Here is a 20,201-nt window from a genome sequence, read left to right as displayed (position 1 = left end):
GGGGCTTAAAGAAAACAAGCCGTCTCCATGCCAGTCACATCTCGGAGACCGATTCGAGTCCCTGAGGGTGTCAGGAGCTTACCCGCAGCTAAGTGGACAGCAGTTTGATCGCATGCTTGCAGTGACAGCTGTTTGCGTTACACGGTATGAAGGGTTGGAAGCAGTGCCTCACAGCCTGTGAATGTGTATCTATACAGATATCAGTGTGTCTACGTATACAAGACCCAATGTGTCATATCTACAGGCAGAAAATGGGGGGGGGTGTATGCAGGTATATGTGCTTACAGGGCTGAACCAAAGCCTGGTAATGCCGCTGGAAGGGCTCCCATTCATCTCAGCGGACCTTGTCGTCAGGCTCGTATACTGAACACCTACAGCAACAGGGTTTATAGCAAAGCTATTGGTACGACGCTAAATAAAAACCATTCTGTATTTTAAGTTCCGATCCCTTCTGTCGCTCTTTACTATCTATTTTAAGGGGGCAGTAAAATTATTATGCGTCTTTCAGTTTCATTCTTTAATTTAGACTCTTAAACACTGTATAACATAATTACTGTTGCATATTTATAAATGTTTGAGTTTCTTTTTTTGCTTGGTTTTAGGAAGAGGGTGGAGAGAGAGCTGCACTTTGAAATACGTGCACATGAATGAATTTATTCAGACAAAATAATTTTTCAGATTACAAAAACAGATATCCTTCTTAGGAGGAACTACAGTTCTAGGAAAGTTAATTATAGGAAAATGCAATTAAGATTCTGCAATTATAGGTCTAAGTTTCAGTCTATTGAAAACGGCGGCAGTCTGGTGTCACGAGTAGAAGCATGGATCAGTTTGTAATTAACCAAAAGCTGGGTCTCACACGGTTTAGATGCAACATCCCGACTTGTTTAATACCTTGGCTGTTGCACATAGTGTATGTGCTTTAATTCATCCTCAGTCCTCCTTTGAAAGCCCTGTGAGCACAGGGCAGAAACATGTAATTCTGGCATAAAATGGGTGTGTCTATCTGTACTTCAAAAAGTATTATGGAAATACGGCAGGCATTGTGTTACATGTTATTGTTGCTGCCAATTAGTTGTCAACATACCAAGAATAATTGAATCTCTATTATGGAATTGGCAAATGTTACTGTTTTCTCACCAAACCCATTTTAATTCAGTCTTTTCTTGTTTTTGCTTATATATCATCCATATAATACATCCATTGCATGTGAAATTCATTAAAAACATTCACTCCCTTTGTTTTCAGGGTGCAGCCCAGAATATATTTAGGGCCCGAATTACCAAAACAGGGAATAATGCAGCTGATGCGATCTCTCCAGCTATAGTCGTTTGAACAATTATATAATAAGCAAAGGAAACAAGAATGGGCACAACCCAAAGGTCTGCACTGTTTTGTTTTCTTTTTTTTTTTTTTTTTTAATTGTCCTCCCTCGGGAATAATATCCTTGATCAGTATCTCATTCATACTGGTTCTTGAAAACTGTTCTAAAAAGGCCCTCCATCAGTGGCTACAGGCGTGTCTAAGCATAGCGCAAATGCAGTTAACCAAAAGCTGACTCTCAGATGTCTCAGACGTAAAACATAAATGCAGCTGTATAGCATGTACAAGAAGTTCTATCACATAGCCCAAAAAGCCGCTTGCTATATTATTCCCCTGGGTCCCGCTTCCCAAAGCAGTATCTCTTTCCATCAGATAGCAGCAAAGATCACAACACCTCCTTATCGCAGAGCTCCCAGCTGCGTTTTCTGGTCTTTTGGGGATGCCTGGAGAGTTTTTGTACAGGGGCTGTGCTCGTGTACAGGTTAATGTGTCAAGCAGTTGTACAAACACCGTGCCACCATAGACAAGTTAATTATAAGTCAGCAGCGCTCTGCTGGAAATGAGCCTAGAGATACCTCCTCCTCTCTCTCCTGTCTGACAGCTCGCCAGGAGGATGGGGCCAACGGAAGCCTTTCCAGTTAATTAGTGTTGTACGCTAATATTGAACTATGGCTGTTTCACGCATTTCACTTTCTTTTCCTTAGTTCTCTTTTCTGCTGATGCCAAAAGCAGCGAGGCACGTATGAGTACCAGGCTATCCCTAGCGAAGTCCAACAGGCTTAAGCAGCCTTCAGAAAAATAGCCTTCAAGTCAGAGCTCAAAGCACCTGCTGCCACACCAGATCTAAATGTTGCTTTCCTCGCCCATGGATAAAACACACTAGACTTCACCATTAGCTTGCCTTATTAAATAGTGATACGATCACAAAGCCAATTATAAATAAAATATGTTCCTGTACTGAGGTGATGTCTATGGTCCTTGGCAATCATGACTAGTAGATACAGTAACTCTTAGAGCACCAGATTTCTAGTGAAACTACTTCTCAGATGGGAAACGTGGGGGTTTTTGTCATTGTTTCCTTTATTTTGTATTTAGTATACTTTCCTTTTCTGTTTTTTAAGTATTTCCTGCAAGCGAAAACACTTTCTGATCAGAATAATGAATTTGACTTTGAAGCAAAATGGAAATGTTGATAAAAATTCACCAAAGTTGCCTCACAATAAATAAAATCATCCTATGATACGTATTAATGGAGGATAAAGGATTTTTTTTGAAGCACTCGAGCACAATGTATTAGCTCTATTTCCAGATGAGATCTAAGAAAACGAATCAGGCCAACCTTTTTAAAGTGTTTTTCTAAAATAGCCATTTGACATTGAGAGTTCTGATGTTGAAGAAAGCATCAATCCACTTCCCCAGTTAGGAACGTAGGAGTGGAATTTCAAATTTAATTTCAAACAAAATTAATTGTCATACAGTATAACTCCCGAAAGCTTTTTAAAAGGAATTGTTGTTATTCTCATATACTGGTGGGCAAAATGAGGCCGAGAGAAAAGCAGTGGTTTGCCACCGGCAGATCTGAGAATCAAAACCAGAGTCTGTTGTTTTTCCCCAGGGCCACACTATTACCAAGCGCTCCTAGCGTGAGAGAAAAATGACATGTATCTTTTCAGCACAGTTCACTGAATTTCATACCGCGTTCCTGCTGCCGGTTGCATCTGACCGCTTGATGTTCAACAAAAACTTCTTTTTACTCTTTCCAGGTATTCATCCAGTGGTTTAAAAACTCCTCGGAATACTTCAATAAATATGCAACTGCCTTCAAGAGAGACAACCCCTTATTTTAATAACGTGGATCAGAAGGACTTGGTCGGCTATTCATCTTCAAGGGCCAACTCCGTTCCCATCATCCCGTCTGTGGGCTTGGACGAAGCCTGCATGCAAATGCAAAACGTTTCTGAAGTAACAGGCATCAAATGGTGCAAAAACTCCTATTCAGCTGAACTTGTCAATGTGAGTTCCCCAGTCAGTAATTGTCTTATAGCAGAACAACACGAAGTGAAAATATTGCTAGAAACTGTGCAGGAGCAGATTCGGATTCTGACGGACGCGAGGAGGTCGGAGGACTATGAACTGGCGAGCGTAGAAGCAGAGAGCAGCGCGAGCGAAAACACGGCCTTTCTGCCCATGAGCCCCATGGCCAAGTCAGAGCGAGAGGCACAATTTGTCTTAAAAAGCGAAACGCAAAGAGACTCGGTATTGACCAAGTGACTTTGTGTGGGGGTTGTGGGAGGGGAAACAAGAGATCTGTGCATTCGATGCTTTGCTAAACAGGAAGGGAGGAGATTAAATACAAATTATTTATATGCATTAATTTAAGAGCATCTACTTAGAAGAAACCAAATAGTCAATCGCCCTCATATCATAGTGTTTTTTAACAAAATATTTTTTTAAGGGAAAAGTTCCAGGAGGGATGGCGCGTACATCAGGTGCTTTCTAGGCAGGATTACACATACAGTTGCAGTTACAGAGCATTGTACCGCGGTCACGTTCGGCTGTCCGAAGGCTTAGGCTATGCATCTTGTTTTCAGCAAAGGCCAAGACCATTCTTAGATTCGTTTCTGGTTTCAGGGCAGCGCTGCAGTGAGCTGCTGGCCAGGGATTCAGACCCTGGGGAACAAGTCCCCTCAGCCCAGCACGGACACGGTCCCCTCTCCCCCTCTTCTCTTGGTTCCAGGTTCATACTGTGGAAACAGGCACGCAGACGTCTACTTCTGAGGTCTGGTGCCTACTGCGAATGACAATAAATCCCTAAATTGAGCCAGATGCTTAATTCTCGACCTTGCTTTAACGTGTCAGTCGGCCCGAGAAAGTCAATGGAGACATTTAGGAGCTTTGGGTTTGGCCAAGCGTGGAGTGGGATTGGGGTCTGCAGAGAAGCAGTGGTCAGGAGCCCGTGGCTGCTCCATCTTCTGAGCTTTGCCTATCAGAGCTGCCTTGGTGGAGAGTGAGGAAGACCAAGAGAAAGTGCAAAAGTGTGTATTACGACAGGTTTGGTCTTGGTTTTTGGGTTGGGTTTTTTTGAGTGGGAACATAAACTCTGTTGTTCGTTACCGACCCCTCAACATTTCTAAACTATACTTTGAAGGCATTTGTGAGCTCTCAAGGAGCACTTCTGAGTGTGTGTGTATTTTTTTAAACTTATTTTTTATTATAGGTTGTTCAGAGAAGAGTCAGGGAGATCCAATATGATCAAAATCCAGCCGATAAGTGTCCACGCTGCCCTACTTTGTTCCCACCTTCAGTTCTCCGGTCACTTTAATTAATCGTGGCTTAGGCTTGTGAACTTTAAAGCTTCGACCCTGCAGATGGCTCAGTATGGGCAGACCCACAAGCATGCACAGATCTGTTTCTAATGGGGCTATGTAAGAGCAGATGGTTTCCACCAAATGACTCCCTGCAAGGGATCAAGGCCTTAGAGAAGAAATGTCATTTCCTGGTTGCTGTATCCCAACCACATTTTAAGCATTTTTTGCATTTGCTTTTTTTTGAGGCCCTCTTCCCCCCATAAATTGTAACGCAATATGCCAATAATGCAGTGAATTGGGTTCAGTGACACAACATTACTTTTTTATTGGTATTAAAATATCTGCTTATTCGTGGGGAAAAAGAAAATGAACTATAATAAATAATTGCTAAATAGCCTTCCCTGGTTAATGTGAGAAGATTGATTAAAAAAAAAAAAATTACAGTATATACAGAATGTATTAAAATATTCCTTTGCAGCAAATTAATTGTTAGATTTATTAATGTGCCCCAGACTTTCCAGTTCACAAGTCTCAAGACTTCCCAAAATAGCACAATCGATCACGCAGTGCTGTTGTATGTTGAGTCAGAATAAAGCAATATTTTAACCTCTGTCAAGTAAATTTGGAAAAGAAACGCTGAAGGTGTATGTCATTTTTTTTTGTTAAGGCAGGAAAAAAAATTACTATTCACAGTCTTCATTCAGCAAGTCTTATTTTGGGTTTCTTTTGCGGTTCTGTTTTTTTTTTTTTTAAGATGATGAAATTGTCTTGTTTACAGAACTTTCTATGGCTGTAATCTTTGCTGTGTGTTTTCAATAAAAATATATTTGAGGGCAAACTATGCTTTATGCCCCAGGATGGAGCATGCCTCGTTCGGACTCCCTTCTTCAAAGACACAGAGCTTTTGTTGTAGCAGTAAGGTGCGGTCACCGTGAGGAGTGGGCTCACCCTGACGTGTTTCTGCAGTATGTTGTGGCTGGGCACAATCTCACTGTGCGTGAGCTGAGCTGACGGCGGTGGGTACGGCCCCAAGCCCACACCAAACCAGCCCTCTGAAAGACGAGGTGTATTAGGCGGGGCTCAGCTTCGCATCCCTACAGTCGCGTGACTTCTCTGTCGACACCGTTTACATCCCGCCAGCTCAGGGCAAGAGCAAAGTGAGCTTGCGCCTGCCCGTAAGCCTTGTGAACATACCTGTAATATAAAAAAATGGCTACTATATAAAGCTCTGATTCAATAATTTGAGAAGTGTGGTCACAATTAATTAATTGCTCACCATTAATTTCATCAAGAGATGGTCCCTCTGGAAGAAAGTGCAGAATCCTGCCCAAATAGATGTTTCAAAATTAAATCTTTTCAATCCAGATGTAAGGCCGCCTTGCCCCCACATCCTACCAAACTGCAAATTCACCTTTGGCAACGTATTGGAAACACACGGCAAGATTCCTGTTGAAGAAAGAACCATATCATAAGCAATGCCTTTATGGAGAGAATGTGTTCACTCAGCACCCCCAAAAGACCCAGAAAGAGGGGAGGAGCGATGTATTTAAGAGAATGAAATGTTTGACTGAATGACAGATGAAGATCTGAAATGGTGAGGGTATCTTCAGTTCATGTTAGAGATGCGATCTTGTACTCAGCAAAGGATGTGTGACTGTTATATGTTAACTGTTCTATTCAGTTTTCAGCATGTTTGAATAGAGAGACGTTAATATTAACCATATGACAGACTAGTGTATTATTTGTAAAGAGTATCGCTTCAGATCCTATTGAAACTGTCATTGTTTGCAGAGGAAAAGAAAAAGGTTTGAAAACATCAAACCAGGTAGCCTTAATGTCGTTTGTGTGTTTCTCTAACGCAACTATTTTCCTCCGTGGACCCTCCTATTTTACAGTGAATGGGACAACATTTTCTCTGAGGTCTGGCAATTAATTATGTAGAGGACACAAAAGAAAGTTGTACCGAAAGAGCCGAAATGGTAGGCCAAATTTTGCTTTAACTACTGACCCTAACGGTCCCATTGAACTCACTGGATCAGAAGGGACGCGAGTCAGTGTGCAATGCGGTTCATTCCTAAAATTACATCTGTTCCCAGCCTTAGAAACAGACTGTAATCCCCCTAAAAGAGGCTCTGAACTCCAGTCGTTTACCTGTAACATAATTAAAAATCATATCTGACCTACGAAGTTCAAGTGTAGTCTGGTGTGAAAATTCACACACGCGGCGTTACAGTCGAGTAAACTTGGAGAACAGCTAATTAAATAAATTGAACTGTCTCTGAACTGAACAGAGAAAGCCCATGTCTCTTCAGCATAATACTGTGGAGCGGAATTATGAGAGGTGTATATCCTGATCTTTTTTCTGTGTAGAATTTCTTCAAAACAATCCAAAATAACCCTAAAAAACACCAGTCAGAGAATGATCCCAGCATTTGAAATGGGAAATGTAGGTGAGTATGGGCACATTTCATAGCGTTAACCACTAAAAAACTCTTCAGTACATCCACGACCCAAAGCTGAAACGTTCTAATTCTTGCAGGATCATGTTTAGATCAACAAACACATCCACAAAAAAGAGCTCTTCGGAATGCTTTTGGTATCTAGCCACGCTCTCAGCTGATGTAGTCAATGCAGTAATGACAGTTTATATTAATAGAGGATCATGTCCCAGATCTCTTCTACTCAATGTCCAACGTAGTGCCACAAAGCTCGGCAGCCTGCCACATGACGCTACAGGACTTCTACGCTGATTTATGGAGCTACCTGCATTTTGCTTATGAAAATCGTATCAGTGTGTGAACACCCTTGCTAGAATACGGTGCGAGGTTCGTTGGCCGAGTGATTGGTTTCTCAGGTGAATATCACCGACCAGGCTCTAACGGCAATGAATTTACCACCCTGTGGCTAATTCCAATGTTATTCATCAAAATCCTGCAGCTTTAGGTTTAAATTTTGAAAAAACAATGAGATGATGGCATGTGCTTATGACCAGGCATGTGCTAGATGTGCTCCTGAATCCAAGTGTTCCATCAGATAATACATGGCTGCTTCTCACGTTAAGTAGGGAAAAGATTTGGATTCTTCTTCCCAATTAATCCCCAGCTTCCTTTAGTCTAATTTTGGACATTACTTGAACATTTCTTACTCTTATAAGAGATTATGAAAATGAATACCAAAGAAGAACTCTTTCAGAGTCCTAGCTGCAGTAAATAAAATTAAAGCTTGAAGGAGCAGACCTGGAATAAAAACTGGTTTTGAAAATGGCATAAATATCAATTGTCTTTCAATAAAACGGAATTTCCCTATGAACTGTTTTTCACTTGGGAAAACAATGAGCTTATGTGAAGTGATTTATTATCTTGGCATGAATTTAAAATGCTCATCTTCAAGCAGATTGGGAAAAAGCAAATATTTAGAATAGATTTTTCAGCTTTTGTGATTTTTTTCATTTTATTTCAGTGGCCCGGCAGGTCAATGATCCCATTATCTGTATTGTCTGACACAGTCTTAAAGGCCATCTCTGTCCCTTTTTGTGGTCCAGATGCTGGACTGTTAGTTTTCCTCAAAGAGAACAAGTTTTTATCTAAATGATATTAAAAAATGATTCATGGAATAATATAGTTCTTTATCTTGCTGAAAATATAAGGTGATGCCAACTTTTTTCTTTTCGTACTGCATTATTACTGTAAGTTCATAGTGAGATTATGCTCCCTTGGTTTTGAGGTCTACTCACGTGAAAACAACTGCGACACCCAGTTTTCAGGTTTTAGACTTGGCTTTTCCAAATGACTGTATCAAAGAGGAGGTTTGTATTTTAAATAGCAAAGTTCATACATGAGATATAAATGAAATGGCTACAACAGCAGTAAACTTATTAATAAGGTGGGGGGAGGTTCATTTTTATTGCATAAGAATTAGTGGATTGGGCCATAGAAATCGGTGGCTTCTTGCAAGAAATACAGTCACAGAATATATTAATGGCAGTGGAAAGCCGTCGCTGCAGCCCAGAACTGGGGAAATCCGCAGTGGAGGAGGACACGGTCATCCACAGCGTACGCTGTGGAGGGTAAAAGTGCTTTCCTCTTAATAGTAAAAAACCAACCTATTCATCTATTGAAACTGCCAAAAATTTAAACTACCTGAATTTATTAATGGCCGTGTTGGTAGTATTTGAGGAAAAGAAAAGGGGCAGAGATTTCCAAATTCGTAATGCTTGTACCGTCCCTTGGAACAAAGGTAATTATGTTTTGATTCTTTATTATTAGAGCACGGTTTTCAACGGCTGCTGTAGGGACAGAGCGATCACACGACACTGACAGCCTGCACTGATCCTTACTTTCTCGAAAAGATTTAGCAGTCTCCTTTTTGGTCAACAGTCCTGTAAACAAGGAGTGATTTCCTAGTACCCCACATGGCTGTTCTTGTCAAACTTCCCAGATAAATAGTAGAGTAAAAATACAGCAAGACAACCTATAATATTTTTTTTAAATTTTTTTTGCTATGAGGAACTATAATGTTTTATAGCCATAATGGAGAGGGGTTTATTGATGACTGAAGAATGTAAATAAAGTATAGGATATAATGTATATAAGTGGCATGGAAATCCTGTATTTGTACTGTACCTTTTAGTAATATATTCTCTAAGACCATCAGGAGACCTACGTGCAATTTATATTTCTTTTTCCCTTAAGAGTGACCGTGGTCTGCAGCACATCACTGTAGTGCCTGGGCATCGAGGTACTCTCGTCCTTATTCCCTGCTCTTGCCTTGCAAGGCCCACTTCTGTGCTGCCTTATGCCCACTCTGGTTTTACTGAAATCACTGAATTTGCAATGCTTCAGCGTCTTTATTCACGTCCAATTTTACCTTACCCTCAGAATCAAGAGTGTAATTTACAGCCTAACGCCTGGGACACCGGGGACGTCCGCTGAGTAAATTTAAGGCCCAAAACGTTCAAAATTTTATACGCTTACGTTTGCCTGCTTTGGGTAGACCTAACGGGAAATCTTTCCCTTGAAGAAGGATTTATGCAGCCTGTGCTGCAAGGCATTTTCCCGCCGTTCCTTCGTATCTGCCGGTATCAACGTTTCCAGTCTCCGAGTCAGCCGCTCTCTTCAGGTTCTCCTGCCCAGCACTGGGAAATACTGAGAGATTTCAGACCAGAAGCCTCTGACTTCTTTCAGAGTACCAAAGACCAGAAGTCATCTGAAGTCTCCTGAGCTACAGCTTCAGATGTGACTTTCTGCCTCTTAATACTAAAATGTCTCCAAAGGTTAAGACCTCTAGCATGCATTGCATTAAATTATGTAATATAAATAATGCCAAAGTTCATAAAATTAAGTTATATGGCAAATATTATTGTTTTAATGTACGTCTTGCCTTGAAGGAATATGGAACGAGAGCTCTCAGTTGTGTAAATATTTGGAAACTAAAAATACAAATAATAATACAAGAATAGAAAAGAATACAAAGAATAATTAATATTCTAAAATAGAAAGATAGTTCCGTGCTTTCTCTGAAATAAACAGGAGTAGCTGAAGGTTATCGAGATGCATCAGTGAAATGAAAGACGACTCGGTGAGGCCATTTTATAAGTCATGCCAGTAATATGTCCAAGACCTTTTTTTAAGGAGTTCAGGCTTAGGGTTGCCCTTGCTTGACAATACATTAAGATGTTGTTTCTTTCATAACGTAAAGCTCACTCCTATACAGAGCCGAGGCAAGTATCGCACACCTCAGCATGAGCAGGACAGAAATGCGCTATAGGTTTCACTTTGGCTTTCTGACTCAAGTTCAACTCATTTGCTTTAGATTACCTCTGATCTCCTCCAGGAAAGAAAAAATGAGTATCCCAAAAAAAGAAGAGAGGTATGAATACTCGAGGACTTTTTTCCAAAAATCTGCCAATTGATACTAAGGTTGGAGCCATCTGCTGAACGTGAATGTCCTAGAAATAGCTGAGATTTTGACTGTTCTTGATGGGGGAAACAGCAGCTAGCAGAGGTATTCCCACCCCCACCACCCCAGCGGGATGCACGCTGTGAACTTCTGGAGAAGAGGGTAGGGAGCTTCTCCTGGCCATGGCACAGCTTTTTCCATGGGTGAGGAGGGATGGATTTTGAGTTGTGCCAGGTCACGTCATCTGAGAAACTTGCCTTACTTTTATTTCTTTCTCAGATCTCTCTCATGTCAGTGAAACTGTGGTCATCGGCACTAGTTTGTTTTTTAAGTTAGCGATTTCCAAATTCTGGGATCCTTTAAAGTGCTGAATTTTGGAAGCAGAGACTTCTCAAAAAAAAAAAAAGTAAAATTTCTTCTGTGATTTTTTTAAACCATCTTTACTTGAAATGCTTGTATTATGTTAACTATTTTTTAAAAAATCAGAAGTTACAAATCTAAATTACAAATATTTACATTTACATCCCGATAATAGGGCATGGATAAGATCTGCATTTCATGTTCCTCTCCAGTTGAAGATGTCCCTGCTCATTACGGGAGGTTGGACTAGACGACCTTTAAAGGTCCCTTCCAACCCAAACCACTCTAACCATTCTCTGAGAAGCGTGTTCAAGTCAGTTCTTTTATGTATCAAATTGCCCATAAAATGCTGGAGATTTCTGTGCACGTCAATGGCAACTTTGGGATTTACACGGAAAGGTAAATAAAACTAACGTATTTGCAAAGAAAAAATGGACCACGTAAAACTTCCCGGTCAGACTCTGGTGTTGTACAAGTGGCAGCTGTTTCACTGAAAGCGCAGTTAATGTGAAGGGAATGAGGCTCCCAGGGAGGATATTTATGGTGGCTCAGCAGTTGAGCTGACCGAAATAAAACCCAGGTTTCCACCTCCGCAGCGCTAACCTATGCTCCCTTCTAAAGCTGGCCCGCCCCGAGCCCCGGGGTGTCTGCAGCTCCCCCGCTAGTGACCGTACCAAAAGGCTGGTGTCGGCACTGACTTCTGCGAAGGCTCCTCTCGTTAAATCCAAATAAAATAATAAGAACTAAAAATTGGCGGGACTGATTCTCAGTTGCTGTCAGGTTATACGGAGTGCCAGCACTGGTGCTGATTTACACTGCATGAGGCTGCGGCTCATGGTTTGACCTGACCCATTAGTTCACGCCGCCTGAGCCGGAGCAATCCGAGCAGAAATCTCTCTGCCCATCAGGGTAACTTCGGAACAGCATTAAAGCAGTTTGAGTCCAACTAACCTCGGTTTTTTATACTTCATTGCATACTGTCCTTGATTATTGCAGAGGCGAAGCTGCTTCCGAAGTCTCCTTAAAGTTGTCATCGCTGATCTGTCTTTGCCAGAGTAACTGGCTGCGATCACTCAGCGCCAGTTCTGACGGTGGCGTGAGCTCCTCCAGCTCTGCAGATCAGAGCTGGGTCTTGCAGTCCAAACTCATGTGTACGTACAAGAAAACTCTCCGTACTTGTTCTGCAGCAATCGTATGCATTCAGATCTAAGCATGGATCAGCTGCCAGGCTGATCTTTCGTATTACCAATTTTACTTAACGAAACTATCTTTTAAATATAATTTTCTATGCCACTTCTCTGTATGTTGTATAGAGAAGCAGCGAAGGCAAATTCAGCCTGTCTGCATTTTCATCTCAGCTGACTACGGTAGGGTTTTTTTCCAAAGCAGCTCAGGAGACAAAGTCTTTAAAATTCTGGCCTCAGAGGAGGAATTGATACCCTGGCAGGGGAGGGTTATTCTGAGCAGGTTTTGTCCGTGTGCGTGCTTATCTAGTCTGTCTTTCTTCCTAAGAAACCTTCTTTCTTCCAAGAGCCAATGTACCTAAAAACACTTAAAACGTTAAGCAAAGTTAAGGCAAGAGATGCGCTCTGCCTTCTCTGCAGAGGGGACAGGAGCATAAGTAAGGGCTAATGACCAGAAACCTTTCCAGCTAGTTCCGCTAGTATTTGCACAGACTGGTAATGCTAAGATGACTCCGTATGGTTTGGTCACATCTATTTGCAGGCTGTGATATATATGAAGTGGTGGCCTGTTTTAAGTTGTCGGTGGTTTGTAGTATCCCAGGACGGACTTTCAGAGCGCTCAGGACAGCATTTACCACTGTCCTTAACCTCCATCTCGGTTTCATTTGACTAACGGGCATTTCGGTTACATCGGTGGCAGTGACACCCCATTGCCGGCGGTGCGGGTGTCACACCAAGCCCCGCATGGCTTTCTGGCAAGCAGGGCAAACCAGTCCTTCCTTCAGCCTTGCAGGCAGCGCTCCGGGCTGTGAGGGAGCGTCCTGCGGGCTCGGCCCCTTCGTCAGGCGAGGAATCGACAGCGGGTTTCGCAGTAGGGGAGGTCTCCTAAGCTAAAAATGAAAAACTCTCCGAGGACTGAGATAAAAGGGTGACTTGGAAAAGAGCTACAAATGGCAGTCCTTTAAAAAAAAGGCTCCTCTGTAACCCTGTGTAGATGGGCAACGAAGCTGTGATTTTAATTTCAGTTTCTCCAGTAAGTAGCAGAGTAGTTTTGCATTCACATTAATTCCAAGCTGTCTCTAGGTGGCTTCAGAGAACAATGAGAACACAGCACTGTGCAAACGCCCGTGCTCTAGGAAGGTACTACAGCTCACGGGCAACTCTCCGTCCTTGTGGGCAGGATCCGGGTGGCAGCACTTTGCCTGTCTTTAGTTAGCTGAGAGAAGACCAGGCAGTGCCCTGCGCTGCTCCCTCACTCGCTACAGCTGGAGCCGCAACCCCGAGCAAATTCCCGTACTCAAAGCACTTAAAAATGGAGCGAAGGTGATGGAAACGTGGTTTGTTCACTGTGAATATCCAGCTGGGATAGCTGGGATAACTGCAAGGGAAGAATTGCCTTTGCAAATCACGTGCCTGATTCATTGGTTAAATAGGTTTTCAGTCCTCGCTGTTTAGGCAACAAGGACATTAAGATGTCCAAAAGTAAAAGTGGAATGATTGGTTCCCAGAACTAGTCTTAATGGTCACAAATCCAGTATTTCAGACTTTTTGCTGAGCACTAAGCAAGTAGAGTCAATCAGGCTTCACTTAAATAGGTGAACTTTTATTGTAGAGTTATACCTGATTTCATGCTTTCCTTTATTGATCGCTAGATCTTTCCCATATCACATAAAATTATGTTTACCTTAAAACTGAGCTGTAGATATATCTCATGGTGCGTGAAACAGCACCTAATGTGGACATGAAGTCTGAGCGTTCTCAATGCGTAGGGCGAGCCTTGTGAAACCTTCTTTTTAGCAGCTGAAAGTCTTGAACCATTCACTGAAATAAGGCAACTAAAATATCAACAAAATTTATTCTGCTGTCAATAAAGTCACTGATAAACACTAGAGTTGGATTTGGGGCTTCTGAATAATATATACATATTTAACACTACATACACAAACTTTTTTTAGAACACAGAAATGAATGCTCCAACTTAACGTTTATTCATCTAAATAGCTGGAGAGACTATCCACTTAACCACATAGCCTAAACACATTGAAGAAGGAGAAAAAAGGTGTTTGTTTTTTCACCGGTAAAAACAGAAATAAAAAAAAAAAAGAAAAATAATCACAGTGCCTATGACAAAGATTGTGCTTCAAGGAGTGTGCAATGTGTACGACGAATGCATTAACTGCAAACGGAAGCCGGTTTTAGACTGAGTGTGGTTGAAAGGAAATAACCTTAGAAAAACTGTCACGCAGCATCCCAGAAAATGTTTTGGTTTGGTATGTTTGGCCTCCGTTTTTGTGGAGCTGTACATTCCTGTCCATGGTTTTAAAGGATAAAAAAACCCCTGATTTCAGAATCAATCTGTATTTTGACTCGTTTTTATACTCCCAACACCCAGATTGGTTTACCATATGCGTAAGCGAAGCTGAACAGTATCATTTCTCTACTTAGTGTCACAAATGAGTTTTATTGTGTGTTACTGAATTCAGTCCTTTTTCCTTACCGAAGTGGTGTGCTCCCGCTAGCGCCCGTGGTCTCTCTCTTAAAGCAGAGGTTTCATTTGTTAGCAAAGCCACAAAGAGGGACGAGACTTACCTGTCTGAGGACCAAAGCTTTCTTCGTTCAGCCTCGCTGGTGCGAGGATCGGCTGGGGTTAGCTGGAGTTTGAGACAAGAAGGCTCAGGGGTCTCTGGAGTCTCGGCACATGCAGCAGCACCTGCCTGGAAAGTCCAGGTCTTCTGCTGCTGAAGTCAATCCTTCCAGTCTTGCCTGCAAGCCTCTCGGTTTTAGGCTAAATGAACCAGGCAGAAAGGCCGATCTGTCCAAAATAATGCATTTGCAGGGAGGATCAACCGTGAAGAGAGGAGAGGCGGCAATATCTCTAATTCTGGAGTCCCAGCAAACAGAAGCACAAGTTCTTCGCAAAATGACTTCCCACCTGAACACAGTGAAACAGATCTAGGTGTCCCAGCAGCGTCCGTGGGGACGGGGTGAAATTTGTGTCACCCACCCACGTCTGGCCCAGGGCACGGTGCTGGCGTGGTGGCACCTCCCAGGGCCCCCCAGCTGGGGCAGCCACGGGGGACACAGTGCCCACCCCTCCTCGCGGCCCCCGGCGCCTTGTGTGGATGTCCCTGTGCTCAGGGTCATGTTTTCACGCGCCTCCCCAGCAGTTTGTGCTGAACTGCTCCATGCTGAGCTTATTCATCACCCAAACCCCAAAGAGACTTTCTGCTCGAGCGCCTCCAAAACCGCCTCTCTTCTTGATGCCAGGCAGCCCCCGGGCGAAGCCTTGAGTCGCTGCGGCTCCCTGCCACCGCCGGCCCCGCTCGCAGTGTGCTGAGCTCCCTAAATCTCAGCCGAGGCCCAGCCCGCTCCCAGGCAAGGGGAGGAGGGTGCAGGGCTGGGGGCCGGGAGGGCAGCAGGCACCCCCCGGCTCCGCTCTGCCTCGGTCAGGCTCTCCCAGCTCCCCCTTCATCGCTCCTGGCCACCGCCCGGCAGATCCCCGCTTTCCTGGCTAACACTTGGGCTTTTTCTTTTTTCTTTCGTGTAGCACAGAATACCTGTCTGAATCCGTCACGTGGCTTCTGCTAATGCATGTTTTTTGCTTGAAATCTGCCTTACTTTAATGGTGTTAGTCCAAGTCCTTTTGAACACACTGGCTTTACAGAACAGCAGAAAAATGTTTTACTTTCAAAGCTGCTCTTCTGGGCACCTCATCCCCTGGGCGCAGGCGCCCGGATGAGTTCGATGCTGAAACCTGCTGCTCTAATAAGAAGGTTTTTCCTTTTGCCCAAGGCTAAGAAGAGGTTTGGGTGGGAGTATAACGCTGCCCCAGGTAAGGCTCCCACCCACAGGCGACCCACACACCTGCATGAAGCTGTTCACCTGGTTTGCAGTCGCAGCTGCCATCACTAAGGACACCCTTTACCTCCCCACCAGTGGCAGCACGTTTGGGTCTCTCCCCCTCGTGTGCCTGTGCCAGATGGGCTCTGTCCTGCTGAAGGAGGTGCGGCTCTGGCAGGAGGTTTGCTTCCTAAATGTGCCATTTCTGAGAAAATGTTTGTCTTAGGAAATACTTTTTTGTCGTTGTTTTTCTATTTTGTTTTTTTCCTTTTCTCTTTGGTTTGTGCTGGATATTTTCTGTAGTAGTTATTTATTCTATGGGATAGTAACTGAGTTTATTAGACTGAGCGGGCATTAAGGTATTAGAGTACAATAGTCTTACAGCTTTATCTTAGTTTTTGCTCCATTCAGAGCTATGGTCGATTGTTTTGAAAATGTACCTGCGTGGTAAGAGAGTTTCTCCTTTTTTTTCCCCTTCACCCAAGGGTATATTGCAAGTTTCTTGTCTGCTGCTTTCCAGAATGGAAAAATCTGAAGCTTATTTAGAGTGTGGTTTACGCCATGGTGGGCACTGCATGCTGCCCAACCATCCAATAAAACAGCCTACGTGCTGAGGAACTATGCTAACTTCTGCGGGTGCAACTTAAAAGGTAACAAATAAGAATATAATGAGAGTGGCTCATAAAATTCCTGTTAAGAGTCATGTTTGATACTTGCTTAAAATTTCATGTGCTTATGGAATGCCATTTGCCAATGTTAAAGACACGTTAATTATGACTGCTTTCCGAAGCAAGGCTACAGCATCTATTACACAGCTTCAGAAATTCCCCGTGACAATCTGCATCCTGATAATTCAGACCACTTTGCTTAGGCAGTCATCTGCAGAGCCAAAACTTTCCTCAAACCATTTTAAATACTTTAATTCGTACTCTTCACAGGTCCATAGCAAGCTGTTAAAAATGTTAACAAGTACCTCTCAAGCTATATTTAAAGCCGTATCTATTGCTAACGGCAAGCACTGCCGTTACTTCCCAGCAAAACGCTTATAGCAATATCACTGGTACTATGCAAAATAAGAGCGTGTCTTATTGTAAGCATCTTTTTTGCTAGGACGTGGTGAACGTAGGCAGATCACAGTGAAGTGCTTAGTTCCTTGCAAAATGTCTCCACTCTAGCGCAGCTGAAGAAGCAAAGATAATCGTGAAGCTATTTTGTTTCAGGAGTAGTGCCCCTCCATAAAATGGTTTGTTACTAATTTAATACTACTTAAAATACTTGATGCTTTCTCACCTTGAGTAGAAGAGCTTGTTTCTCTTATTCTCCCTCAGTACAGTGAGATATGAAATTATAGGTGGGCAGGCAGCAAAAGAGCAACCACTCAAAATTCTGATTTTACTCTCTTCTGGTGAGTTTGTAGGTGGGTTTTTTTGTTTTAATTTTGTTATTCATAAGCATTGTTCCAATAGGATTTGCCCAGATGCGAGGAAGAGGCTGAAATTTTGGGAGGCTCTGGCTGTTTGCAGCAGAGGAATTGGAGGAAGCCGAAGCCTGGGGGAAGGGTGGGTCTCACCTAAGCTCAAGACAGATTTTGGGAGAGCTGTGTGCCATGTAGTAATGAGGATTTGGAGAGCAAACTCTCTGTGAACCTCCTCCACATTCAGATGGATATAAGCCAGCCAGCCAGATCCAGGGCAGTAAAGGGGAGCTACTTTGCAAAACTAGGTGGGGGAATCTACTCTGAAAATAGGACTCCTTGTTTTTCTTGGCAATTTTCTACCAGAAAGAGGTGGCTAGAAATACAAATTTTTGCTCAGCATGGTCACATGAGAGCAAAACCAGAGAGGGATTTGCAGGCCAAGCCTGTGATGTTTGGTGCCTGGGTGTTCTTGACCCACAGCTGTACCTCCTAACTCACAGGCTGACAAATGGCCTGAGCTAGGTGTGGTGGATGAAGTAGATTGACTAACTCCTTATAAAGGTGATGTTTTCCACCAGAGCTGATTTTCTTTTTAAGGAATCAAAGTGACTAGAGAGAAAAAAAACACTATTATTGCTAGGAAAAAAAAAAAAGTTGTTCAGTTTGAGAGACGTGTTCAGTTATCTCCTCTATTTTTTCTCCTGAAGTCAGGCCAGAGAAAGTTACAGGGATTTAATTTTAGGGGTTAACTTAAGGAAAACAACTTTTTAAAAAGTTGTTTCCTGTAGCCTGGGACGGTAGACAGCCAACCGATTCCACAGTCAGATTGAGTACTGCAAGCATTACGTATGCCTGACTTGCTCCACTCCAACACCTCTCATTTGTAACGGTCTCTTCCTACTATTTCTCTTTTCATTCAGAAAATTCTCCAGTGCAGTGGACTCGGGATGGTGGGAATGGCGGGAATGCGGCTTCTCTCCTACAGCTAACGCCAATCCCTGCGCTGCAGTATCTCCCCTGCTTTCTTTTTGGTATCTTATGTAAAGTCTCCAGTTGTCCTTCTCAGGGTTTCTCCTATGGTATCTCATGCTCTAGTTCTTTTCCTGTGTCATGCTTGATAGTTTGCTGCTATTCTTCTAATAATAGTGCTGCTATTCTAGGCTGTGATTTATACCAGGGATAACAGATGTGACAGCTATTCAGGACTTTCTTAAAAAAAAAAAAAAAATCTGGTTTTGGCCAAGTCTCCAGGAAATCTGGAAAGCCTGAGGCTGGTCCTGATAGCCGGAAAGCTGCACTGGGTGGATGTATCTGTGCAGGGGTGGCAGAAGCTTCTGAGGACCTTCCTGGGAGATGCTGGGGTACGGGGACTCACCTGCTGGGATCACTCACTGCTGAGCCAACGCTATTCCAAGAGCTGATGATGTAGCAGTGGTTTGGTAGGGAAGAGTTTTAGGGCAAACCGCAGTTTACGGACGTCAGTTGTCCTCTTTACGACCAGCAGCGTAAGGAACACGTGAAGCCAATGTAGGGCAGAACACAAGACGGAGGTGGGTGGGAGCAGGGAGATGCAGGTGTCTGACAAGCCCTGCAGCTAGCAGGGGAACGGGGGGAAGGGGAGATCTCGCCTTTCCCTCTGAGCTGTGCTTGATCCGTGAGCTTTCCGGAGCGCTGCAGAGATCAGCTGCTTTTTGGTTGCTACTCTTCGTTAACAGTCTGTATTTTACCATTGGGTGTAACAGCTTCTCGACCCAACCTCCACAGGGTATGCCTTGCTCTGGGAGTTTTCTCAGTTTGAACTGAGCAGTGTTTATAGATTTATTGGTGATAACTTTTACTGTAAATGCAGACCAGCAAGATATAGAGATGTAACTTTTAATTTCAGATCAAATTTTATTTCGGATCAACCTTTTATTCCTATCTAGTTAATTGAGCCAATATAGATTAAATTCTCTAACATACAGCTTTTCCTCTCCATGAATTAAATGGATTAATCTTTCTTAGAAAGCTATCGCTAATTATATTACTGTACTGGGCTATTAATTCCTTTCCTCAAGAAGTTACTATTTTTAAATGGCTACAATAGCCTGAAGTAAATTACGACCCCAGTATTACTTGAAACCCTTCTGTTTAGCACTCTTCTGCTGAAATTTACTGCTTCCACTAATGTCTTACAAATACTGGGAAAGAATAACAGTGCATAGAGGGGAATTTCAATAAGCGCTATCAGAGTGGTAGCTGAAGACATCCTAATGTGCTAGTGTTCCTTTTTTCCCCCTACATAATCACGCTGGGGTAGGCACATGCCTATTTGCGAAGAAGAGGAAGAAAGGGTTCACTATTAGTATGTGTTAGGTTTCTTTTAGATGCTAGGAATCATAAGCCATTTACTTTATCTGGTTGATGATGGAAAAATAAGATGACGACTTCATTTTTGAAGTCGGTGAGATTGCCCAGAGTCCAAAATTCACAATGCCAAAGGCTGAATTTCTCTTGTTTGTATTATTAAAAATGTAAAATGTTGGGCTGCTCTTGCGTGCAAGAAGCAGTGCTAGTGAAGGATGGAAACTACAGAAGTGCTCGCCGATTGTCTAATACCTTGTCTCGCTGCTTAGGTGGGCGAAGCCTGCCTCATCCCATGTATGACAGAGTAAATGGGGAAGAGCTGAAAAGGGGGTTGTCACCTGAGAGGAAAACTTCTCACCAGAGTTTCATGAAAGTTATGTCATGAAGCTAAACAGGAGTGAATTTCATGATTTATGAATTAAATATCACTGTAATCAAGAAGATGTCTTAAGTAGCCAGTTTAATCATTGTCATCAACTTCATCAGGGTGATTGAAACCATCATTACGTTAGCAGCTGATTATCA

At 42.9% G+C, this 20,201-nt stretch overlaps 1 protein-coding gene across 4 annotated transcripts in view; it reads left to right on the top strand.

Annotated features, from left to right (window-relative positions):
• The window catches only part of NRG3 (neuregulin 3), a 427,079-nt gene extending 420,620 nt beyond the window's left edge, over nt 1-6,459 (top strand). For all 4 annotated transcript variants that reach the window (XM_076338348.1, XM_076338347.1, XM_076338349.1 and 1 more), the window contains one exon: nt 3,087-6,459. In XM_076338348.1, the coding sequence (XP_076194463.1) occupies nt 3,087-3,594 (508 nt within the window). In that variant the 3' untranslated portion in view covers nt 3,595-6,459. The remainder of the gene's footprint in view (nt 1-3,086) is intronic.
• Nucleotides 6,460-20,201: the final 13,742 nt, after the last annotated feature.

Source organism: Aptenodytes patagonicus, chromosome 5 (genome assembly GCF_965638725.1).
Source record: "Aptenodytes patagonicus chromosome 5, bAptPat1.pri.cur, whole genome shotgun sequence".
NCBI lineage: Eukaryota > Metazoa > Chordata > Aves > Sphenisciformes > Spheniscidae > Aptenodytes > Aptenodytes patagonicus.
Note: the sequence above shows the minus strand (reverse complement) of the source record. Positions and strands in the feature narration are given on the sequence as shown.